This window comes from Pagrus pagrus (assembly GCF_965226575.1).
Source record: "Pagrus pagrus genome assembly, chromosome: 2".
NCBI lineage: Eukaryota > Metazoa > Chordata > Actinopteri > Spariformes > Sparidae > Pagrus > Pagrus pagrus.
In genome coordinates this window covers 19,112,882-19,139,709 of record NC_140186.1, presented here as the reverse complement: position 1 = coordinate 19,139,709, position 26,828 = coordinate 19,112,882, and the positions used below count along the sequence as shown (strand labels likewise).

General features: G+C 40.7%; 1 protein-coding gene across 4 annotated transcripts in view; it reads right to left on the bottom strand.

Annotated features, from left to right (window-relative positions):
- Positions 1–2,976: 2,976 nt before the first annotated feature.
- The window catches only part of rhbdl3 (rhomboid, veinlet-like 3), a 62,143-nt gene continuing 38,291 nt past the window's right edge, over positions 2,977–26,828 (bottom strand). For all 4 annotated transcript variants that reach the window (XM_084366811.1, XM_084366812.1, XM_084366813.1 and 1 more), the window contains 6 exons: positions 23,617–23,841; positions 22,531–22,679; positions 15,554–15,666; positions 6,652–6,752; positions 5,924–5,984; positions 2,977–5,052 (listed from right to left, as the gene is read on the bottom strand). In XM_084366811.1, coding sequence (XP_084222937.1) covers positions 4,781–5,052; positions 5,924–5,984; positions 6,652–6,752; positions 15,554–15,666; positions 22,531–22,679; positions 23,617–23,841 — 921 coding nt within the window. In that variant the 3' untranslated portion in view covers positions 2,977–4,780. The remainder of the gene's footprint in view (positions 5,053–5,923; positions 5,985–6,651; positions 6,753–15,553; positions 15,667–22,530; positions 22,680–23,616; positions 23,842–26,828) is intronic.

Sequence of the window (26,828 nt, the reverse complement as noted above, 5' to 3'; positions counted from 1 at the left end):
AATAGCAAAAAGAAACAATGAAATGTGTGATTAGAGGAAGTTATAATGTGTGTTCATGATAACCACAGTCAGGTTTGGTGCTTAGTGCCTGCAATGTGGCTAGAAGCTAGACCGTCATTTTCCCTATTTTACTACAGACCTACCAAATGGCATGGTGTCAGACATGGTGTCAGACATCTCAAACATGTTCAACAGTTTTCAGCTTCCCTAAAGCATCTGATCGGCTGTTTAAGTTAAATGATAGGAATTAGAAAATCAGGTACAAAGGGATGTCAAAGAGGTGTTACCTCTGGCAACCGGCTTTTTTTAGTACTTAAACATTTGTCTTGCTGTGTTATTTCTGTCCAGTTATCTATTCTAGGCCCCTCTCTCTACCTGGACACTGTTCAGCAGTGAGTCCATCACTGTAGGTGTGCTGTCTGACCTGCAAGACAACTTTGCACGTTCATATTATTGCAGGTTGTTATATCGTCAGTGTCCTCTTGAGGGAGACAATGTTGCAGAAATAAAACTGTGTCTCCTGCGTTGGCGAAATAGAGACGTTTAGCATCCAATCTGTGATTTGACTGAGCATTTGTATAAAATTGCATGTGGCAATGTGCTAAACACCTGAAATAGATGGGGGATTGTTTTAGAATGTAAATAAACAACCACAAAAAAAGGCTTCAAATGGCTCCATACAGCTCGTCAGCAAGTCTCCAATTCTCCAGAAGCCCCAAGATCCCAAATTGCTTTCAATAGACATTATTTACACCCTCAACACGCAGCTGAGCTCGTGCACCCACTTCATGGCGCTTTAATTTTAGCTGCTACAGTGAAGATTTTGGCTTTAAAAAGGTCTCAATAATGTCTTTTCATATCAATTTGGGAAGCTTGAAGCTTCTAGAGACTTAGATCACGACAGCCAAGCTGTATGGAGCTATTTTATGGTTTCTTTTCAGTTGTCTTTTTAGGTTTTGAGTCCCCATTTATGTCTGCTGCAAAATAAAAAGGCACCAGCTGCATGTGGTGGAGCACCAGCATGTTGTGATACATTTATGGTAAAACATTTCCAATCTTTTTCTAGCAAGTGGAGCCTCTTTGGCACTGCATCACATTTTCTTCACGAGAAGGACACAATAGAGGGTACTTTCTCATGTTTTACCTACCGTAGGGGCATCCAAGTCGGCACATTTGCTACCTTGTTTAAAAAAAAAAAAAATGCCCTTGGGATCATTTGTGACAACAACCTCACTAATGTGGCTGAATTGAAGCAGGTCATAGCTGCCAGGGAGAGTAGAGACTTTATATTTATTAATAGTTTTAGAAAAACACATTCAAAGTCACATATGGTGTAACATAATAATGTTTGGTTGTCAAAATCGTTTCACCACACGGCATCATAATTGCCTGTGCCATATAAATACTGGAGACCATAGAGTTAACCAAGCACAGTCTGATGTACACAGAATGGATAAGAACTACACCAACAATCCCACTGACACAGCATCAGCACAGCTTGAAACATTAGTAATAATTATTCATCAGAGTATAAACTGTCAACTTAAGTCCCGCTCCTTGCTTCTACCTGAAAAGATGTGAAATGCATATTAAAACAGGGCCAAATTGTAACAAGTGCTGCTCTCAGCAGGCAGCTTAAACACAGAGACACTACAAATGCATTCAGACAGATTTTCCTTCCCTGCAGCTCCACTTGTCTTCTCTTTCTCACCAAGGTGAATGATTACCTTTGAAATTGGAGATTTATGAAGGGGAAACACAACTGAGGCGGCTTTCCTTGGCTGCCTAATGAATTTTTCATTGTACGCCTTCAAAACCGCTACTTTCCATATGGTTGTGCCGGCTAGACGGAGAAGACGTTCAGTGACAGCTTAAAGGGTCCCTCCTCTAAATGAATTATGGTTGACTCTTGTATGCTCGCACATTTCATTGATCACTTTGACGTCTGCTTTGGGTTTGGGGTTTGAAGCTAATCTGGTTTCAAGGCTGCAGACCTGTTTGGTTTTAGCACTCTACGTTGCACAATAGGGGGTGATTCCTGTCCCTGAATCTGGAATAAAACTGTGTGTGTGACCTTGAAGTTGTGCAGGGCAACTAGATTTAAATGCTTGAAAACCTTCATTCACATACACACAGACATGCATTGGGATACATTGGACAAATACAGCCGCAACAATTAGCCGATTCATCGATTGAAGGAATATTAGTTATAAACTATTTTGCTAATTGATTAATCGTTTTAGTCATTTCCAAGTAAAAATATCAAACATTTGCTGGTTCCAGCTTGTTAAATGTAAGGATGATCTGCTTTTCTTTGTCATTTATGATAGTAAATGAAGAGTTTTGGGGGTTTTGAACTGTTGGTTGGACAAAAGAAGCAAATTAAAGACGTCACTTTGGGCTCTGGGAAATCATGATGAGCTAGACTAAACAATTACTTGAGAGAAAATTTGTTGCAGCCTTACTAGTGACGTCAATGAGACACTGATATACTGTAAAAAAATAAATCTATATAATTTACAGTAAAATACGGGCAGCTGTGGTTGCCAGAATTTTTATATTATATATTTTATTATTTTATTATATATTTTATTATAAAAAAGTAAGTCGAGAAATGTTTTGTTTACACTTAATTACCATGAAAAAAACACATTTATCGTAGACCTGTTTTGGGAAATTTGTCTAATTCTCAGTCTAATTCAGTGACAAACACAATACAACTGTATTATATATTACGGTATTTTTCCATGAATTTTACCCAGATTTATGTACATTTACAGTTAAATTGTGTGTATTCTACTTATGATGGCAGTAACAATTAAAGTTAAGTAGTGTTTCCTGATTAAGGGCGATTCAATATATCTACAACGGTGACATACTTTGGATTTGATGGTCTGTCAGCATTGTTATTTGATAGTTTTCTTACCGTTATTCTTAACAGTGTTCATGAGGACAGAAATCCAAAGAGATCACGTGTTGTTTCTGTATAAAAACTGTTTAATGTACTCCAGTATGTACATATCAAATCTACAAAATATGCACATTGTTAAAATATTATCAGCGATTTACCCCTCACTCCTTTTGCGTCGTAGCCCTTATTATGTACAATCCCAGACCACTTTTAACCCATTCTTAAATAGGATACATACAGAATATAGCTAACATATCACAATGCAGACCGACCAAACAATTTACACAACATACCAGTATCACCAAGTTAAAAAAAAAAATCAACAGCAAATGCATGTTAAAATATTAATCTGTATATAATTACATTATAATAATATTTGTGCGAAGCAGTTACCACTGTAACATGAGGTTAAAGTACAGTACAGTTTGAGACTTACAGCTCAGGGCTGGGGTCGTTTTCCATCCGCTTCAATCAATTAACATTTTCACGTGTGACAAAAACTAATGAGAGCATTGATTTACTTCTCTCCCCCATTGCCTCCTGATGTGAGAGTGAAACGACCCCAGCCTGGATGTAGTCGAGGTCAGGCATGTGTGCTCTTCTACGTTTGGTAATGAGAAAAACGACTAGATTTTTTTCAGAATGGCCCAGCTGTCTGTATCCGTGAATGTTTTCACTCTTCTAAACCAACTCTCCTTAATTCACCAATCAATAAATAAACTCCTGTGCAATCCTTTGCAATTTCTCATCCATTGCAAAAACTCTCTGCAAACGCCAAGAGGTGTCACAAAAATGACAAGATTTTGACTGCATTTCTGGGGTTGTCCCGCGGGTGTCAGTGAGAGACTCTTTAGAGATCATGAAAATGTTCATGGTACATTCAGCCGACTGCTTACAGACAAAATTAGATTCATTTTTCTTACACAAAAAGCAATTCCTGTCAGGGGACGTGCTCTTCCCCTGGTGCGTGTCGCAATGTTTTGGCATCATTTTTGAAAGCTTAAAGTCTGAATGGCACTTCTGCTTCTTTTTTTATCTGTACACACAATGGTACAATTGTCAAGTCAAAGACACGACTTAGAGGTTCAAATAGAGCTGAACACAAATTAATCCTTCTCTGGGGAAGTGCCAAATGCTGAAGGCAACACTGAAAAGTAACCCACACTCTCCTTCAAAGGTAAATTCATAATAACTATTGAAGGTGGCTCCATGCTCTCTCTACATCCTGCTGTCTGCTCAGTCTAAACCTCTCAGGCGTTTGAGCTGCTTGTAACGATGAAAAAACACCAACTAAACCTAAATTCTCACATGACCTTGCTCTTTATTTACTGCTTATGAGGGTGCGGACAGATTACAGGATTTTCAGGAACTTCTCTGTCTGAAACAGAGTTTCTGTTTGTACTGCAGGGTTTTACTTCTGTCACCCTGCACAAGAGGCAACTGTGCAGAAATAATACTTTCATCAGGCCGACGTCTCCACGAGAAGGCACCGTTGGATTGAGGCGGAAGAGGCAGAGTAGGTTAAGCCATGTGGTTGTGTTAGATCCGAGGCTTCTCATTTGTCAACACAGTGTTGTCAAACAAATGTCCCACTGGCTGATACTCTTGAGACAAACGTCCAGCAGAAATGTAGACAAAGAGCAGGTGGAGGTTAGCTTGCACGGGAAGCGGGAACAATCGTAAGGCTTAACCCGAAAAGATAGCAGGCGGGCAAGATGAGAGCGACAGTAGGCGCTGCTGCATGTCAGGTGCCACCCTAGATGGAAGTGGATGGTGGCTGACAACTCAGATCTCATCCAGCCAGGCAGCTAAGCATCTACCAATGGAGGAATAGAGGGGATACAGTGTCTTGACATACGCCTCTGTAAGTCACGGCGGCGGTGGCAGTCGCACGTCCAGCAAGCTGTAGGCGAAGATGTTCCAGAAGACAGCGCAGAGCACAAACAAGGTGTAGACGCAGAAGAAGATCCAAAACAGCGACTGCTCCTGGAGTCGCTGCTCGTAGTTCTGCAGGACCACCACACCCAGCGTCAGGCCGACCACCACCCCTCCCAGGTGAGCTACAAAGCTGGGATTGGGGCACGGAGGGAAGGCCGGAGGGTAGAAGCGCAGCCACACCGCCCGACCAAACTCTACACTCACTGTGAGCAGACAGAGAGGGGGAAAAACACAATATTAGCAAGATGTAAGTGTGTACTAACAATTACACAATTCAAGTGTAATTCTCCACTTGCACAATTTAGTGTGAGGATCTATAGTTATAGTTACTTTATTTTTGCACAAAATGAGAAGAAATGTGAACCGATCCTTTAATCCAATGGAGAAAGAATTTTGTCCAAGAGTCTGAATTGAATCTTAAAACAGAAACTCCATCAAAAACATTTCTAAATCAATACGAGAGTGAGGAGGACAATGTTTGAGTTGATAAAAGCTTTTCATGTTCTTCAATCTTCTTCGTTGTTTTGAGATCTGGAATACCTGACTCAAAGTCCTGTCTCTTCTGAACAATAGTGGTCAGGTGCAAACAAATCTTGTGGTCCAGATACACCAGAAGACTGACCCACTAGCCAGCAAAAATAAAACAAAACAGGGGAGTTCCCACTAGACCTTGTGGTTGTTCTCAGTCTCATTACAGTAAGCAGCATACCACATTTTCCAACAATTAACTTGACTTTGAGCCAAAAATCTTTAATCTTGGAGGGAAGGGACATACAAAAAAGTTGTCCTAAAAACAGCAATGATGATCTTCTCCTCCACAGATATGTAGTTACATAATCCCTTTCCCCTTTCTGTGCTGTTGGTCAGTCCTGCATCGCCACACTCAGCAGGTCTTCATGGTTAAAATCATCTCTTTATGCTGAAGCTGCACTGCCACAAAGTTTAATATCGTTGCCTTTGGAGGAAAATCATATCTCTCTAATGAGGGACCACATGAGATTAAATTCTGGCGACAGAAACAACTCTTCTTAAGATGAGGTCAAAGATGAGTGCGGCATCTTTAGTCAGACTTACTGCAAACCAGAGCCATGGCCATCCGGAATAACTTAAACTGACACTTCATTCCCGACCAATTCTATAGAAACAGAGAGGGAGAGGGAGAATACATGAGGACATTTTCAAGTTCTGAAGACACACTCTGCTAGAAGGTCACGTCCTCCTCAGACACACACACACAAACACACACACATGCTGACATAAAATGACATGAGATCTCACCCTCTGTCTCAATTCACGTCAATTTTGAAAAGCCCCAGAGACACTCTGACCCGCAATCTGTTCTTGCTGTGTTAGATAATAAGATTTCAGCCGAGGAGGAGGAGGACAAACTCCTCAACTCCGACCTCAAGAATGTTGTGGAGGATCTGGCAGGGTGCTTGATGAGTACCCTATTACACGTAACAGAGGTTCACCTGAGCGCCTTCTGCTTCATGTGTCTGTGATGACCCACAGGACGGGGCGTTCAGACCAAACAGAGCAGACGTAGATGTCAGAGTGCAGTGGGATGAGATTTCTTCACATGCTGTCACATAAACATGCACACACACTTTCTGATCTTTGGGAGAAGGAAAAACTGATGGTGATGGTGATGGTGAGGAATGTGTGGCATCTGTTGAGAGAGCAGCACCTGCTGGGCCCCAAAACAGGCTGCTGTGAAGATATGGCAATGCTCTGTAGTGACAGGACAACTGAGTGATGTGATAATCAGCTGCACGCACATGTGCACACACAGAAAAACTTACCATTACTACATTGGCCAAATGTGCTGAGACCAGAGCGTACACGCCACCAGATGATCCAACCACTGGAGCCGTCATATCAGTGACAGACACCGCCAGAGACCCTGTAGTGATGACAGAGCAACGTGTTATTGGTAATAACAAGTGTGGTATGCTTGTGGTGTCAGATTAAGGCTTTCTAGCACAAATTCACCTACATCCGAAGTGCATGGAGAAGGGAGTTCAGTCTAAAGAGGTCAAAACTCATCAGGATCATCACAAAACACATTACAATCATTTAAATAAGGTAGGTATGAAATGACACGCATATCAGCCAATGGGGCACCTACAAGGTTGGGTTGGCTGTATGGTCAAACATTGTTACAAACTGGCAGAGGGGGAAGGGTAGTGTCCAATAGGGGACATGGGTGACACCAGATTATATTATATAGTTGATGGACCAAATATTTCCTTTTTTTGAACACTTGAGACAATTGCTAGAGTTCTGACCTCTTCATTCTTGTATCATCTCCCTTTAGAATAAGCAACAAGAAACCCCTGAAAGGGAACGTCATTGAATTGAAGATGACACTGAACTTTTGACTGAACTAGAAATATACAATAGCGTTCAACCTTTGATTTTGACTTTTTTGTTTGTTTGTTTGTTTTGTTGTTCAAAATACAAACCACATTTGAAATCATGACTAGCAACAATAAGAAAATTGTGGAGCAAACTGGGAGGAAACAGCCACTAAGTTTACATTTAAAGGGGCACTTTGTAGTTTTGGCTAAGAAATTCAATTTAAAAATGTATGATATTAATTATACAAACTCAGAAATATGTATTTTTTTCACAACTGAATAAACAAGCAGTTCCCAGGACACTGTTTGAAGCTAGAAAGGTGGCAGGGTCCGCCAAATATAAACAAAGTTAAACAGTATGAAATATTATATAATTTGTTTATGCTGTTTATTCATTCATGAAAATGAAGAGAGTTTGTTCATGTTTGTTAAAGCATAAAAAAATCAGTCAATGAAGCTCTTTCCCAAAACTACATAGTGCACCTTTAAATATTATCATACTGAGAGGTATGTATGAGGAGCGCAGAAGCAACAAGGAACTTTGATTATATGTTGATTCTGGTGGCCCCTGTGGACAAAAGCAGTACACTGCCTTGTGTCTGAACATCTTGATCTGGCTTGTGTGCAGTTGTTTTGGAGGGCGAGTGAAAGAAAGACACGACGTATTTGTAATACTATTTTTCTTTCATGAACAGCTGTTTGCAGGATGCATGGCGATGACGTGATGTTTCTTTTGGTGGCTATGTAAGAGCCATTACTGTAATATGACGATTGTTAAAAAAAGTAAACCTTCTATCAGCCGACTACAGAGCAGCACTCCACCTTGAAAAATTGTTTAATTTTATGATTTAACCAAACAGGACGCGGGACCACTTGAAGGCAGCACAAACACACTTTCACTTTAGGTTGATACTTGTTATCAAACAGTTGGAGTCATATTTTGTTTATATTTAACACCAATATTCACTTTCCTTTCAGCTCTGTTTTTGGTCTCAACCAACAAAATGTCTGGCTCTTAAGCTGCTAAACGCTCCACTATGTTCACATGATGATAATTCTCTGTGGGTTCATCGCTATGATATACATACACGTCCTCACATGATCTGTTTTTACTATCAAATCACTGATTATAGCTGCTTTACAGTTTTTGGAATAAAACAGATTAGATTTGTTTAGCCTGGCATTTGGCCATTTGGGGGATAAATGAATAAATATACTTTATGCAAATTTTCTAAAATGTGGTACAATTCTAAATGATACAGTACTTTGTTTATTTTAAATGTGTCTCGAGCTACAATCTTCAGTCTGAACTTCCACTATTCAGGAGAAAGATTTGAATATTTTTCTCTCAGAGGATCACACTGGCAGACACTGTGACTAACTGGCTAATTTAAACTGTTTTTGCTCAAACTGTGACCCGTTGTGCACTGAAAACATCTATTCTGAATGGCATAAAGGCTGCTTTGCTTCTCGCTATTTACTGTGCGTGTGTCATAAATGGGCCTTCATGAATAGAGGCTTGCTTATACTGTACCAGCGCACACTGTGATTTGTATGTAAAACAAATGCATTCATACAAATCGGGCTGACACAAACAGGGAATTGCTCTCTTTAGCACCTCAGCACCAATTCATCACGTGCACAAAAGATTCAATCAAGCATTTCTATTTATTTCTATTCAAGCATTCAGAAGTGCTAACACGGGGTCATTCAGAGATGGAGTCCACAGAGGAAATGTGGTCAGACTGGGTGCCAGGGTCAGGGTGACAGAAAAAAGGAGAGATATGCTTAGCTGAACTATTAAATCAAGCAAAGAAACTCTCCCTTTTATTTCTCTCTCACTGTGCGCACACTCTATCCACTCTTCATTTCTCAGTATATCTTTTCCTTCCCTTGTCTCCATGGCACTGACCTGTGTACATTATTGATGCTAAGTATATGAGACACAACTGCCCACGCTGCATACAGAAGGAGAGCGCATGAAGCTGCTGATGAATGGTCTATACTTTCCCTCTCTGTTCACACACCTTCCCTCCGTCTCAAACACAAAGGCACCTTATTTGCATAACATATAAATGCATAAATGCATGCACACCTATACACTGTACATATACTCATACACAGAATATACAGAGTTTGGTACAACTGTCACTTGTTTGTTTTAGTCTTGTTTTGCTTCTACTGGTTTGAACAGTTTAATAGCAATGTCCTTTCTTTGAATGTTGAGGCTTGTTCTTGTTTGTGAAGCATTATTTAATGTTAGATTTGAAAGGTGCTATATAAATAAAGTTATTATTATTATTATTATTATTGTTATGAGGATGGTAAAGAGGGATTCAGAAATGTGCTTTGTTTATGGGTTTGGGCTATGTTGTGTCCATAAATCATATTTATGAGAGTCTAAGCCACTCCGGGACAAATGGCTCCAAAATGTTCCTTTTTCTATTTGCAGTTCTTCCAAGTTATTTTTTGTTTCTGTGGACTCGTTTTGTTTGAATTTAAGGTGGCAAATGTAGTCAGGAGAGTGATGTTCCTTGTTTTATAATTAATTTCAAGGGCCTAATATTTCACTTCCCTATAATAAGAAAGGTAGAATAACAAAATCCAAATTCTAAATGGTGGTAAAGGTGTTTAGGACATGTGTGAACTGTATCTGTTGAAACATTATCCTGTGATTCTTCATAATCCTCTTGCAGTACTTTTGGAGCAAGGACCAACAATACTTACTCCATGACAGATAAACGAAAATAAACAAAATAAACAGGCCCATGAGCAGTAGGTGCCATTCAGATATTTAAGACTGTGAGATTTTCTGGTTAAAAATGCTGCAGGCTAAGCTCGGCCCTCAAATAGCTGTAAAATCAACCGTCTAAGCTTAAGGCACATTTAGCCGACCTCGTAACTGTGCACATTAATGCCGCCGTGTGGTTTGGACGCTGCTCAGGAAACCATTCCACCCAGCAACATTAATTCTCTCTCTCTCACAGCAGAGTATATTACACTAAAGGCAAACGGTTTATAATTACAGAAGACAGATAGCGCTCTGGAGTTCACAGATATCAAATCACCATAAGGAGGGATGATAGGATAAACCATGGCATCTCAATCACGGTGCTTTTTATGGAAGCGGGTACAGCATGAAGTGAAAGAAAACATGCACAGACACAGTTTGAGAAAATATATAGCCCCACATACAGTATAATACGGCATACAGGTGTGCAAACATGATACAAAAACAGCTGAATTGCCTCGATGCCTGCGTCCTTACATTGGCTTCATTCATCAGTCAGTATGTTTAAGGAGTTTTGCTTTTGTAAATACATTTTTGTGCTGATATTTTTTTGGATTCATTTAAAAAAAAAAAAAAAAGGAAATATGGAAACAACAAATAAAAATAAGAGTTAAGCTACACGCTTCTTTATAATAGGCTAATAGTCCAAAACTGAAACCACTGAAAGTTAGATAATAGTTTGATTAAACCTTTGACAGAACTGCATAAACTGACAACACTGAATATTTAACAGAGGATTGTTTTGTGAAAACACACTACACCTCATCCCGTTCATGAGGGAACCTCAGGGAATTCAGTTCCCGGGGTGCATAATAACGCCAAGGTTCTCGTTTGCATTTTCACATCGACTGTATCTATATTTTATAAACCGAGGTGGTTTCAAAAATGTATCTATTAACCCAGGAATTCCTTTTTAAAACCTGGTGCCTACATTACCCACAATGCAACTTAGACAGATCTATCCGATTACATGCAGCTTCTTCTGGACCCACAAAAGGCTTTATACTACTTTTTTCACATATGCAGTAGCACTCATGTTAATATGTCAAACTAGTGGAGTTACCCTTTAAGAATGATAAGAATGTTATGTTAGTAAAAAATGAAACTAGACTAATCATATTTCAATTATTCCTGATTTGACATTATTTGCGAATCAAACACACTCAATTGTTCACAGCGTATAGAACAGCTTGTGGTGTATTTTGCTGTTCAACTCCAAGGCATCAAGATGGAGGAGAAATGGCTCCAGTAATTTCTTTACAGAGTTATACAATCTATAAACCGCTGTGTGGTGTCTTTGTGTTTGATAAGCCTTGAAAACTGCACTGAAATTATTCCAATTCTCATGGATAACCCCAAGTGAGTCAGTGTGCTGGCGTCCAACCCTGTGTTTTCAAAGGAATATGTGACAGAAAGTGAAATGAAAGGACCTTTCAAAAGCTGCAGCTGACATTTAGCTCCAAATAGGACTTTCCTTTTTGCCTAATGTGTGGCCTTCTCAGGTGTGTGATCCCAGCAGCGTTTGACTCACCAGGTGATTAAACACTGCAGAGTAATCTAAGCAGCTTGGTGATTACGCACACAAACACACAACTACACACTGGAATGAGCGTATACACTGTCCTCTCTATAACAGAATGCACATAAACATTTAAAATTATGAAAAATGGCTGCGGCTTTAATTAATTTGAATACATTTAAAATCATTTTGAATCTAACTGTGACCCTCAATCATAAAATTAAGTTTTCCACTCCCGAGGTTACACCCTTTAAAAGCATCCTGTGCTACTCCCTTCCTCTTCAAACACAAGAGACACTCAAACACCTGGTTCAGGACACTTCCACCTTTTGTAGTTCCTGTGTTTAGGAAGTGTGTCTGGGCAGGGTGACCTCCATCCCTTTAATTAACTTGCTTTAATAACATTATTGTGATTTGCGTGCACACACAAAAACACAAACACACACACGCACACACACAGACAAGGACACAGTCTCTTACAATGCCTCAGCAGCAGGCCCCAGGAGGCCTGTAGTTTTTAGAGTCCAAAGTGGCATCTCATTTATCTTGACTGTTCTTCCAAACTGGAGAGAACGAACAGGGGACATGAGGAGGAATAACAATGCACATCAGCACTCATAATGAGACTCACTCGATGGTACATGTGACTTTTTGTGACTTTCTCGCTCTCTGTTGTTTACTTTTTTGTCATTTTTTTCTGTTGTTGCACACATGCGCTTGCCTGTTGCTGCACCTGCTCATGCAGACCTGTTATGTGCGTTATTGTGTCCATAAGTGAGTATTTGTGTGTTTACTTGCGAGTCCATTGTTACCATTAAAGTGTCAGAGCATGTGTAGGCCCTAGAGGGTCATCGACCTCTCTCTGAGTCATTACTTGACCTCTGAACTCTGGCCTGACTCCTGTTAAGTGCCAGCTGAGCCCCTCTCTGTTCACGATTGTATGAAATGAAATGAGGTAGAAGGAGAAAAGAGAAAGAGAAAAAAAGGAGGATGTTCCCTCTATACATTTAAAATGTCTGAGGGGTCTATCTTTTTCCAAATGGCGTAAAAGTTGAGGGCACAGCCTCTTGTAACATAACAAGTTTTGTACATCTAAATTGATTCCATGTTTTGTTAGTCACTTGTAAAGCACTTTGCATTGCATTTGATTTGCTTGAAAGGTGCTATATACATGAAGATTGACTGATTGATTGATAGATTTCAAAATCACATAATAAAAGAGAACATTATGAACAATAAACCTCACTGGAAATTAAACTGTTATAATCTACAATCTCTCTGTTTACTATCCAGCTACACATGACTACGTTAAAACCTAGTGTATGGCTGGACCGTGTCTGCTCAAGATGGCCAGTACATTGCTGAGGTCGTCAGTTTAATTTCTGGATATTAAATGCTCATGGGCATTTTTTTGTTGTGGTCCGAGTAATATTTGTTGTTAACGTGCAGTGAAGTAGCAGATCAGATGACATTATAATGCATTCAGTCTAAAAAGGTTAAATCACGGACATGTTGGAGTAAAAATATGTCAATTTAGTCTTCAGTTCAAAACAGTGATCAAAAGTCAACATGTGACATTTCAAGCACATAAAATATCTTTAAGTTAAATTCTGCTCCTCTTTTCAAATTAGGCCTACAGTACATGTTTTCATAACGTATAGCCTTTTATAGAAATAATCATTCATAAACCTCCTGCTTATAAAACACTGATATACAGTGAGAAGCAAATATCTGTTTATCACATCCACCCACGTGTTGCTAAATATTGTGAGAATCGTGACTTTGGCTACAGTCCTTCTGCTGCCAAAACATTTTTTAAAAAGGCCCAGTCAGACACAACAAACCCAAATATTACAACCAACACAACCAGAACGTGCCTCCTCTCTTCCGCCGGTGGTCGATATCTAATTAAAACAGCAGACGCGCTGGTGTGTGTGTGTGTGTGTGTGTGTGTGTGTACATAAGTGTGTGTGATTTATGGTGTGTTTCCTCCTCATTTCACTGCGAGGTTAATGCTACAGGCCACTGCAGCTGGTATCCCAAGGGTGTTTGTCACTGACCCCTATATGCGCACACACACACACACACGCACACACACGCACACACACGGAGACTCAGAGATAGAAAGAGAATAGAGAGACATCATTTTCATGAATATTAAACAAAATTGCACTGGCTGAATTTCAAACCCTGCGATCCTCTTTGCTTTTTCTGACATAAGTAACACACACATACACACACACACACACACCACATACTCGCTGCAACAAGACATCACTAGGGCTGACCAATAAATTGCATTACCATCATCATCAAAAAACATCGCAAAAAGGTTACAAGAGACGTGATGAATACAAAAAAATCATTTTAATTACACACCACATGCAATCGCACTCAACATGCGAACGTTTGACCAATCAGATGAAGCCCCAGCTGTCCGTATGCTACCCTCAGAATAACTGGTGTCAATTCATGGGCGGCTGTGAGGTTAGTTTTCATGATGGCTGAGGAAGAAGAGAAGAGCTAATATGGGCACTTTGTTTATTTATTGCAACTTATATTGTCATTGCAGTATTGAATACTGTGATCACATGCTGCAGTATTACACTACTCATACTTTGTTACTGTGCTTAAGTAGATTTCTCTGGTATCTGTACTTCAGTACTTCTTACTCCCTACGTATTAACAAACATTTCTGTACTTTCTACTCTCTACATTTTCTCTACTTTCTACTCTACTCTCTACATTTTCAGGTTTGTTACTTTAGTTTTAATGCATTTGAGGGGAATTATTGATCATTTATGATGCTTTCAACAATCAACATTCTTTCTGGTGTATTTATGAACAGCTCGGACAAATCCTACACAGTCCTTTAAGTTTAAGTTCTAACTTTTAGACAAGAGATTCAGAAACTTTTATACCTCGAGTACATTTCAGAGCCTGCACTTTCTTACTTTTACTCGATTAAACGAGTTGGATCAGTAGTCTCTTTTTAACACAAGCATATGTACCTCTACCTCTCTAGTTTCCATCCCCCCAAATATCTCCAATTATCAACTCAAAAAGTAGCCCAATAATTCCACTCCAGTTATCTCGTAGCTAAAAAAATGTCACCTCTGGGCACAAAAAAGTGATTGGTTTGGGAAATCAGCAGTGGGAGTGGAAGGCTTTGTTAGTAAGTACTGATTCAGTGACGAGAAACAGAGGTCATGATCATGCACACACACACACACACACACACACACACACACACACACACACACACACACACACACACACACACACACACACACACACACACACAGAAATGCAGACTTACTGTCTCAGCTAAACAGGGCTGAGCACTGAAACTGCACCAGTGCCTGAGGTTGATAGGGAAGCAGGAAGAGAGCGGTGACATTTTGTTCAAAGCTGCGTGTCTGCTTTTTCTTTCTCATTTGTAGCTGCAAGCTCCCGAAACTCCTCTCCTCTCCTCTCCTCTCCTCTCCCATCTCCATGTTTCTCATATCCTGCCCCTCCTCTCCAAACCCTCTCAGATTTATTAACACTTATGAATTCATCTCCCCTCCTCTGTCTCTTCTCGCTCTTCATCCCTTCCTCACACACTCCCCCATTCCTATTCCATTATTGCAGTGTGAGTGTGTGTGTGTGTTCCTCTGATTGAGCTCCGTTTGAGACAACTCTCTCCGCTCTGACCTATTGTACATGACCGTAGGGGGATGCAGAGGGGCTTTGATGGGGCACTGACAACCCCCTACATCCCACCACGTCTGGTAGGAAACAGAAACACAAGGCCATCTGTCCTCAACAACCCACACACACACACATACGCTACATGTTCTCATTGACCAGTACCCACCAACACACAGGCTGTAACCTCATAGGCTGTTGAATGCATGAAAAACACACAACAAGCAGATTGGAACAATGGTGGAGATTGTGTGTAGATAGGAGGGAGGGAAATGTATGCAGTGAATGGAGAATGATTGAGATTGTAATTGTTGCGTGTCTGTGTGTGTGTGTGTGTGCCCCACCTGCTAGCACACCACACACATAGACCAGTCCGATCCGCAGGGCTCCGTGGACCATTTCTAGAGGGACTCCCACCAGCAGCTGCATGGCCATGTTCAGGCTCAGGTGTTCAATCCTGTAAAACACACACACAGAGACACACACACGGAGTCAAATGAATCATAGATCATATTCATGATCAGAATCATATTTGCATATTTGAGTATATTTTTCATTTTGCTTCAAGAACTGAAAGATGAAATTTAAAAAATTAGCGATGTGTCTTTCCAGCAGCACAGTCCCAGTTCATCTCTGAATAATACACAGAACATGCAGTGAACTTTTTTTCCACTGGAACAACTTTTTACTAAAGAAATAGACCTTATGAAAACTCTTGGCATGTTGTATGAATCTGGACACGATTTCAGGAAAGACATGCTGCTTTTCAAATCTTTTAAATGTCATTTTTTAAGGCTGGAAGCACCACCACTGTAGGAGGTGGCAGAAAACTTAGAAACTGACATTTCAAAACCTGGGAAAATGTCAAGGTCTGGGACTTTTTTTTTTCATGACTGATAAATCTATTGATGTCCAAAAAAATAGTGAAAATTAACCAGTGTTGAGAGCCCAAAGTGACATGTCAAATTAAATGTCCATCCTAAAGATCTTAAAGGTCCAGTGTGTAGGATTTAGTGGTGATTTAGTGATTAAAAAGCACTAAATAGTGAACACAAAGATGGCGCCTACTCAGTCCGATGAGAACTGCTCGCCTGGCGCACTCCACACGGCCTCAAGGAACATTTTACAAATATAAACCTCTGTGGATCACAAAATTCATAACAGAATGAGTCATAATAGAACTTGTTTGCTGTTCGCAGTGTCCTGCCAACAGTTTTACCAAATTAATTTTCCCCACAGAGCACCATTGTGCTCTATGGGGAAAATTAATTCTGAGCCGCAGGAGACATTTTTGGCTACTAGGCAAACTTGGAAGCAAGGCATTTGATTTAATTAAAGCACATTTAATTAAAATGTTGTTGTAATTTGAGGAAATCAACCTTGTCATGCTTTAAAAAAACATTTCCATGTGTATTCTGTGAAACCTCTGACCAGACAGAGACAGACAAAGAGAAGTCTGCACAGTTCTCCACTGAGGTTTGTTTTCTGAGCGAATATTCACTCTAGTTTTGGTTTTAAGATTTGGAAAGGATCAGCGTTGCTGAGCTGCTGGCAGGATTACATGGTTCACGTATGTGTATGTGTGCGAGGCGACACACTTCCAAACACTGAAAAAAAAACAACCTAGACGCACCTTTGAATCTACAAATGCTCAACATTCTCCAATCATTTTATTTAAATCTATGATATTTAGATTTTTATGCAAACGTGCAATCACAAGCAGCTTGAAAGTGACTTGTTTCCATGCCAATATTTCAGGCGACATGCTTCCTTTCACTCCCGTGGGTGAGGTGTCAGAAGATTGACAGGCAACAAGCTCGATTCTGGCACCATACAACGATGAAACACAAACTGTGACAAAATCAAACCATGCTGTGCAAAAACAGCTACAAACTATACTGACTGTGCACAACCATGATTAAAGAAAAAAACAAAAGAGACCCCGAGATGATTGGCACAATTTAACAAATAGTCAGATAATTTTTCATTTTCCCGTCCAGAGTGATCACTGTCTGTTTTAAAAGTGATAATACTCAGATCAGTCACTGAGTGTGCAGTGTGTGGTTTTTATTATAGCACATCATCACCTAAGACCATATTATTATGCTTGCTCACACACAGACACACACGCACGCACACACACACACACACACACACACACACACACACACACACACACACACACACACACACGCACGCACGCACACATGCACACACACACACTGGAACATCTGCTCCTTCATCAAACCACACTGTCGTGGCCATCAACAGATAATCATCAACACACTCCAGTGCACTTAAACATTACATGTGAACACAGATAGAGGAGCACACACATAGAAATTTACTCACACAAGCACACAAAGAGACACACTGCACGATAAAAGAGCTGCAAATGGACCCAAATCCACTCACAGCATGTGTTTCAGTGTGATGGCTACAAACAAGGGATAGCTGGGTCACACACATGCACAACCAAACACACACACACACACACACACACACACACACGCACACCCTGACTGTGCCCTTCACGGCTAGAAAGTCCCTCCAGCCAAACCTCAGTCAGCAGCAGCAGCACAGACACATTCAGATGTCACAGCAGAATCCAAAAGGACAGCGAGCTGCTATAATCCGGCCTCTCAGCTTCCTCTCTCCCTCTCTCTCATAATCTTCATCATTGTCTCTCCATCACTCTCCCCTTCTGTTTTCATTCTCTGTCCTAATTATACTGTCATTACTGTTTCACATTAGCTGAAAGGGAGACGACAGTTCGAAAGCACGAGACAAAGAGATGACTCTCCCTTTTTTTCTCCCCAATCGACAGTTTGACAAACTGAACGGTTGAATTGCTGTGTGTGTTTCCTGTCGGTGCATTGTGAAAAAAAAAAAAAGAAAACTCAACATCAAACAGCTTCTTCATCCTAGAAATGAATGTAAACAATACCCGAACAAACAAAAACACACACGCACACGCACGCACACACACACACACACACACACACACACACACACACACACACACACACACGCAGGCAATTCCCCCAACACAGACATGAAAAAAAACAAGACAAGGCCGATAATCTATTTAGTTTGAAACAACACAGCCGCCTCAACCACAATGCCGACACAGAGGATCGTTCCAGTGATCACAGAGACAATGGGGGATATTGATTGGCTGGGAGAGGCCTGTCCAAACGCAGAAGGACAACTCCACTCCAAATAACAGTGGCTATCTATTTCTATACTGCTAATAGGGCTGTGAGGGATGGGCTGCACTTGAAAAAAACCCACGAGAGGTCCAATTGTGTCAAGATGACCCTGGTTCTTTCATTTTTAACACTCTTTCACCAAACTACAGCGGAGCTTCACGATTAATTCATTTTTCTGCGCAATTCGACCTCAGAACCCAGTGAAACCTCTTTGCCCCTTTCAGCTGCGTCAAAGTGATGAAAAGATTGTGATGCTTTCACGAAAAGGCAGGAAACGAGACATAAATTGAATAGAGTTTCGTAAAAGAAACAAGGAAAAATAAGGGCTCAGTGTGCCAACACTTGCACAGCACAGACTGTACTGCAACAGCATCATTTATTATTGGACGACAAACCTCTGCATGATAATGAGGAGTGGACAAAAGCAGCACAAACGCAACCGGAAATAAAGCTCTTTTCTTGCTACAAAATGTTTCAAGTCATGGTTTAATCTAGCAGGAGGCTAATCTTCCTGAAGTTTTCACAGCTACCACAGACACACTGCACATAGAGAGAAAGGGGGAGGGAGGGAGAGAGAGAGAAGAGTGAGTCTGCAATGCACTGTGCTGAGGGATGTTTTGGGGCCAATATTTACACTCTGTTTTGGTGTTGAGAATTGGGAAGGATCAGCCTTACTGAGCTGTTGATGGGATTACATGGTTTGTAGTTGCTGGTGTGTGAGAGAGAGGGAGAGAGGGGAAAGAAAGGGGGAGAGTGTGTGAAGGAAAAGTCAAACATGGAAACAGTGGTATCAGTCAGTCACACGAGCTTCGCAGAAGACAGAGTCATTATAAATGATTAGAAGCAGTATTGTCTGTACTGGTGGATCAGTGGATCAGGGTGCACACAGTGTCATACTCTTAATTCCTGTCCCTGACTTTTGTTAAAGGTCATTCCATCCGAGCATTAGTAAGTTTTGGCATCAATCTGGAAAGACAGGAATTCTGTTATTACAGAAAACTTGGCCTCCAAAACCAAGAAAATATTACTTTAATAGGTCAAATGTGTGACGAAACAGCATTATAATGAAGAACTGTTGTGCTGCAGAGATGCCCTGGCCAATAAATCTTGTTCTCCTGTCACAAGGCCAGCGCCATGACAGTTTGTGTTGCATGTTTGTCTGTTTTGTTTTGTCACTCTACCTGTTTGTATGTCTATGTCTCCTTCCCCCTCCCTCTTGCACTCTGTCACCTCTCCTGGACCTGCCTGCCTCCCACTCCACACCTGCCCTGCTGCTGCAATCAAGCCACCTGGTTCCCATCAGTTCATCACCCAGTCTGCACTTCAGTCCTGCTTCAACCGTCAGTCTCTGCCGGATCGTCACTCAGTCCACACGGTTTGTCGTGGTCGCGTTTTAGCAGAGCCAAGCCTCAGAATTTCTGCTTGCAAGTTTTGTTCTTATTCTAACTGCTGCTCTTCCCTGCTGCAGTTCCTGCCCCACCTGCCTGCCTGCCAGCCCGTCCTCTAGACCTCCAGTCTGCCTGCCACCCCAGCCATCATCTCCAGCCCCCCTACCTCTGTCTTCCCCCTGGACCCACTCTCCAGCCCATCGCTCCCCCTTTCCCTCACCTCCCAACCTCTAATAAACATCTTAATTCTGCCAGTTGGTGTCTGTATCTGGGATCCTAGCAAAGGCGTGACATCTCCAGACGTAAGAGCACATGCTTATTTGGTACAGGCCACAATAAATGTCACATCACGATGATTTTAATAGCTTTTTCAGAGAAAATGACATGGCAAAGACAAATTTCAGCCTTGGACAAAGTATTTTCTATTATAATCTATTCTATTCTATTACAAAATACCTGTTGGACTGAAGTAATTAAAAAAACAAAACAAAACAAAAAATCACATGCATGTATGTGTTCATATGGTGTTACGCATAGCAACACATACAAGTATATTTTACACTGTAACCTTCTCAATGCCCACTTTCTATTGTTTCTCTGACTGTGACACAGCCATGTAGTGTCATGTCTTTCAGGTTTTCCTTAAAAATGTTATTATGATTGCGAATGAATCATTTGACAAAGTTCGTCCGGTCCAAAGTGATTGTTTTGTTCATCTCTGTGTAAGAAGCCTGACGGTTGGTTCCAGCCTCTAACAAGGTTTGTCAGCCAATGGCATAACGTCTTCGGTATCCCGTGTTTCGACAGCATCGAGAGTAGTTGCCAGTTTGTGGAAGAAAAACATAAAAATGGTTGAGTTCTATAGTACGCTCCCAGAATACCGTACTGCCCTAAGGTCCTCCAAACGCTCACTTTGCTCGTTAGTCACATTAACGATAGGTAGCTAGGGTTAGTTAGTGACATCAATGCTTGCTAGCTGATGTTAGCAACGTTAGCTAATGCAACAAACTAGAACTTGAGGGGGCAGATGATTTGAACAACAGCGGTGTTATAACATCAATGCAGTGGTAGGGGGAGATACCACATTTAGTGGCTGAATGTTATCAATAATACCAAACATATCGTGCAACATTATATGCAGCATTTCACTTACGATGTTACAAGAAGGGGGCGCTTTAATTGTTGTACGAGCCACATGTGGTGTCACATGTATGAAGCTCCATGCTCACCACTTCGATCCTTTACATAAACATCATCCTCTTGTATGATTTAGAGCACAGAGACATTGAGAAATGTGTCTCCATGTGCCTTCTAATGAATGTCTCTCCCAGGGGCTCTGGTATCAGCATGAGCAAATGGGCTGAGGTGGTGAAGCCAGCCAGCACATAACGACCGCCGTTCTTCTGTGCCATGAAGCAGTAATCACATATTTATACTCCCTGAATTATTGAAAGTCATTTTTGATCAGCGATGCAAATTTCTTGCAGTCTGTGTGCTGAGATCACGAAAACCCTTCAAATCCACAAAATCTGCTGGACTAAGATCACAAAGTGCAACTTGTAGCCGCTACTGAATGTTAGGCTGCTCCCAGAAACCGCAGCGACCACAGTCAATGAGATTTCCCTCGTGACTCAGCCTATTCCAGTTTGACTGGGACCATCAGATTCAGACTCAGGGATGATGAGGCCTCCTGGGACTTGCATAGCATTAACAGGAGCAACTGACCATAAGCAGGCATAATGAAATTATAGAATCACATGAATAAATAAACAATTTCCACATAAAATCAGACGCACTGGCAGGTCGGATTCATTCCCACAGCCTCTTCCCCTGATGTTCCTGTGTAATCAGTGCATGTTAAACATCTCACCTCTCTCCTTTTATCACTCCATTCGTCCCTTCGAGTTCATCTTTTAACCACACACTGTCATCACCACCGGCACCTCCAGGTCCTCCTAATTAAATTATCATTTTATTAGTTCTCACTATTGCCTGAGACTACGTTTACCCAGAAGGGTAATTAAACCTGGACGACCTGATAATAAAATAGGAGGAGAGGAGAGGAGAGGAGAGGAGAGGAGAGGAGGATAAAGAAGTATGATGCTTAGTTCTATCAAATTATCTGTCAATATTTTGTGGTTTCTTCGAGCAGAGGAGTGTTATTATGGAGACAAATGTTCCCCACACTCAGATAGGACAGCAGCATTGCAGTAAATACACATTAGGCCAATAATATAATACTAATAATTGCTTTTTCAAGATCTTACTTTAGGTGTCCCACATGATTATCTGTCACTTGTTTGTTTTGTCAATTCATGAACTGCAACCAAGACTCATTATTAGCGACTCACAATGCCTCATTTGCCCATCTCCTCTTGCTTATCTGCATTTGTCCTTCACGACTGAGGAGGATTTAATTGCCCTCAGTTGTTGTGTTTCAGTGAAAATTAATTTGACGGTGAGTTTTTGTTAATGAAATCGTTACGTAACAAGCTCTGACTAAGACCACCCAAATCACTCGAGGCGTCACAGATATACAGTGCCTCTAGCTCATGTTTTTCATGGTGTTATTCTCTGATCACAAGACTGACGTCAGCAAAATGTGGAGGAGGAGTTCAGGTTGTGCAAAATGTGTCATTGAGGCATTTCCAGCATCCGAACACGTAATTGTGTCCAGCGTGGCCTCATGATTAGAAATCCAATAGCAAGATGTAAACTCACCCGGTGTGCATGAAGATGTAGCTGAGGTACCTCCAGGACTGGGCTCGGAGCTGGGGGTGGTAAGGTAAGGGGCTCTTTAGGAAGGACGGGCTGGACACCTGCAGGACTAAGCGGTCCAGCTGGCAGCCGTAGTACATGAACACGGCCACCTAGGAGAGCAAATACAGAATAAGTGGTTTCAGGAATAATTGTTTCATTTTACACACCAGTGAAATGATGCTCAGACTCATTAATCAAAGCAAATTGCTCGAGTAATTAGATGAACGTTGAGCACAAACTTTAAAATTAATTTCTTTACTCATCCTCAAGAGTTATCAGTCAAATTACATTAACTTTGAGAGAAGAAAAGAAACTGAACAATCAATAGACTATTATCAACTTTCTAATAGCAGATGAAAGTCATTTGTCTTATCTTAACACAGATAATGATATCGGACCCAAGTTATTCTACCAAACTTCACAGGAAAAACGTAATTTATGCACTTAATAACTTGTAAGAATCACCATTACTGCAGAGCATTGCAGTGTAACATAAGACTGCAATGCTTACATATTTAAAGGTGTTCAGTTGTGTTGCACATCCTTGAGGCCAAATAAAAGTTGGCAAAGTGGTGTCGTAGTGTTCATTTTGATTAATTAATTATAGGTTTTTAAAGAAATGCATCAATAAAATGAACTCAGATTAATCACGCTCTATGATGCTCGTTGAAGTCATAAAGACTGATCATACAATCGTCCACACAGTAGCTTTACAAACATGATAGAAACAGGTGACTGGGATGAAGTTTTCCTTGAGGTCCCATTTAAACAGGGGTTATGACACAGACTGAGTAAGTCCACGTGTGATACATTAATTAATCACATTAATGTAATTAATCAGATTGTTTTCACTTCACAGTCCTAGTTGAAAGATTTTCCATCCTCACAAAATAAATGCAAGACCAATTTTTGAAATATTTTGAAACCTGCATTGTTTCCAGCAACATCTAAATCAAATGCAAATGGTCACACTGTCATCTGCATGCTCAGAATCATCAAAACCTGTGGTCAAAACCTCCACAGCGTACCGTAAGAGACACAATTTACCTCAGCAATGGTGATAGCCAGGATGAGCCAGGGTGGGGGACAGTAGGTGTAGCTGTCAAAGTACCACTTGCGGTCGACCTCGCGGGGCAGCGTCTCATAGGCGACGTGTCGGACCAGCCGTTGGGACAGCCCCAAGCCTACCTCATCTCTGAGACTGCAGCCTTTCAGCTGCCTGCTGCCCTGCAGAATGGCCCTCCGGAAACTGTTGGAGCGCTTGTTACTCATCTGGAGAAGAGGAGCAAGGAGAAGAGGAAAGTGAAGAAGAGGAAGAAAGGAAGGACAGATTTGTGAGAGATACTTCAGAATATTTTACTGCTTTATTATCACTAATGCAGCAGGTTTTGACATTAACGAGCGTCCTGTTTACCTGCTAATTAGTTGTTTTATTTAACATGTAATATAAACAACATAATTTTGTAGTGAACTACTTGGGCCTCAACACACATCGGGTACAGGCCACACACACACCAATCCATCTCAGTCCAGTACACTGAAAGACCCGTCCCACCTTGTCATAGCAACCACATCCCTGTATCATCACCTAGCAACCACCAAATACTTTCTCTACATCCTTCCTGTCTATAAAGAGTTCATTTCCAAACAATCATGCAGCCTATGCTTTATGCAAACATACTACTCTATGCATACTTAAAAAAAAAAAATCTCTTCTCTTAATCTCTTTAAATTTACAGATTTGTCCTTTATTTTTGAAATACACAAAATATAAATAAATGACAAAAATGTCAGATATTATGGTTTTTAAGTTTGTTTCTCTATATTTGTATATAATTATGTCAACAAACTGACTATATACCTTGCTCTATACATTGATATGTTCTGTTTTAATATTATACTATACTATATGTTATTATACCCAAATTGTATTATTTAATATTGTATTCTACTCTATGTTATATTGTTGTACTATACTATAGTAGTTAGGTAGTCAACGGTACAATAAAGTATAACATAATATATTATTTTATACTACCTATTGACTTATCATATTCTGTATCAAATTGATCATACAGCTCTATATTAATACAGACAAACACTAGTACAGCTACTGTTAACACAGACTCACTGACTCTGCTGCTATGAATCACACAACCGTCACTTTATTTTGTAATTTTTGTCTCCAAATACTCGTCTATTCTATTCTTTCTAGACTAACACACCCCTGATTATTTAGTTTTCACTTTCTCCATCTTTCTGTCCTTCCCCACTGGGGGCTCAACAAGTGTTTATCTTATTCTATATTTGTTAATTTTTTATGGGCGGGGACCTCAACTGACATTCATCATTCAGGACCTTTCAGTGATGGAAGATCCTGTCAGTCACTATCATTTTTTTAAACCTGACAAAATGACTTTTCTGCTCTCATTTCAAAAGCACTGTCATCTTTTTTTTTGATTTAGTGGCATCGTTTTACCGCACAGGTGTCACATTTTTCAAACAGTGGCCTTCTCCTATTGAATTTCTTCACACACTCAGACAGTGACGTCGAAACACACACATGCACACGTTTTCTATTGAGCGTACGTCCACAAGCTTGACACACATCATGTGTTGGAGTGAATATGAAGAATGTTTTTCCTTTTGTAAAACTCAGATTCATGGCCCTTCAACGGACCAAGAGGGCGACTGAATGACAGGATCATGTCCATGCATTCAGATTAGAAAGAAGCAGATTCAGAATTCAGGATTTTATTGAGAAAGACTTTTGAAAACAAGATTTAACACCTTGGATATTGTCCGATGAGGGATAGGATCTGCTGTTTTCTACTGTTGCCTGTTTTTCTGGCATATTTGTGAAGACGAACATGACACACAAGGGGAAAAAAAAACAGAAGGGCAAACTCATCTCCTGAAATGGGCAACTGGCAAACAACCTCTTTCATCAGGTTTAGCTGCATTTATATTGCACATACTAACTTTGGTGTTAAAGTAGTATTAGTAGCAAAATCTGCCTACTTATTAATACAAGTTGGTGTCTTACTCATCCTTTACTGAGATCAGGCTTTTGCGAAAACAACCAAAAACCTAATGCCAGCAGCCAGAAAGGAACATAGTTGTTTGTTTATTCTTTTTCCAGGCTTCCTTGCAGCTCAAATTGAGATTCTGACTTCTGCTTTAGACAGTGAACCAGCCACACTGTTTGCATGAGGTAGCCATGTTGCTAACGCTGGCAACCACAAAACTAACCAGGAGCTGCGAGGTAGTCAGGAACCAAAGAAACAAGCTGCTATGCTTGTTTCTGGCTGCTAGCGTTAGCGTTAGCTGAGTTGCCTGCTTCCACTGTAAGGCTTTGAGCTTGTCACTTTTAAGAGCACTTAATAAAAAGAACAAAAAATGTTCCATTTGTTTGCATAGACGTGAAACAGATTCTGGTTCGTGCGGCAGCCTCAGCTGTTTGCCTTAATCACTGCTGTCTCCGAGCGTCGTGCCTTTTATTACACTGGCTGTGTGCTTTTTAAGATTCACCAAGACGACGCAACGACTCCCGCTTCACTTCTCTCCCGCAGTCTTATTACCTCTCTCTCCCTCTCAGCCTGTCTGTCCCCCCCTTTCTCTCCTTCTTCCTCTGCTCTGTTTATGTCACACACCATAACTCTCAGCTCTACTACTGTGTTCCTGTCTCTAGGACTGCAGATTTGTCAGTTAGTGCATGTTATTTTAAGGCAATGAGGGTGAGTGATATGGTTTTCTAATTGGCTATTGGTGATAAAAGTAAAAGGAAAGGTGATTGGACATAACTTCAAAAGCTACTTTAGAGCGTTGCCCGTGTTTTGAAGCTGTGACTGATGTTCATTCAAGCACAAAAACAGACCGATCAGGGAAATAAGGAACATTTTCGTTTGAAGATAGTGGACGTACTCATCTGTGAACAATTTGCAAACAATGGTACGTATCATAATTCATTTCAAACATAGCAAGGAGGAAATACAGATAAGAACACAGATGTAAAACCAGAGTATCAACGAAATCTCTGTATGAACAGTTGGCCGATTTAATGCGCCGTTTAATGAGACTTTTAGTGTCCCTGCATGTATCACCGTTTGGAGATAAACTTCAGGAAAAGCCAATTATTTCGGCCTTGGTGTTAGGCCCAGAGAGCTGTGGGAAAATGATTACAGGTTACCATGGCCACTTCCAGACCGCACACACACTCACACACACACACAAACATGGACCTCCCCCAGGCAACCCTG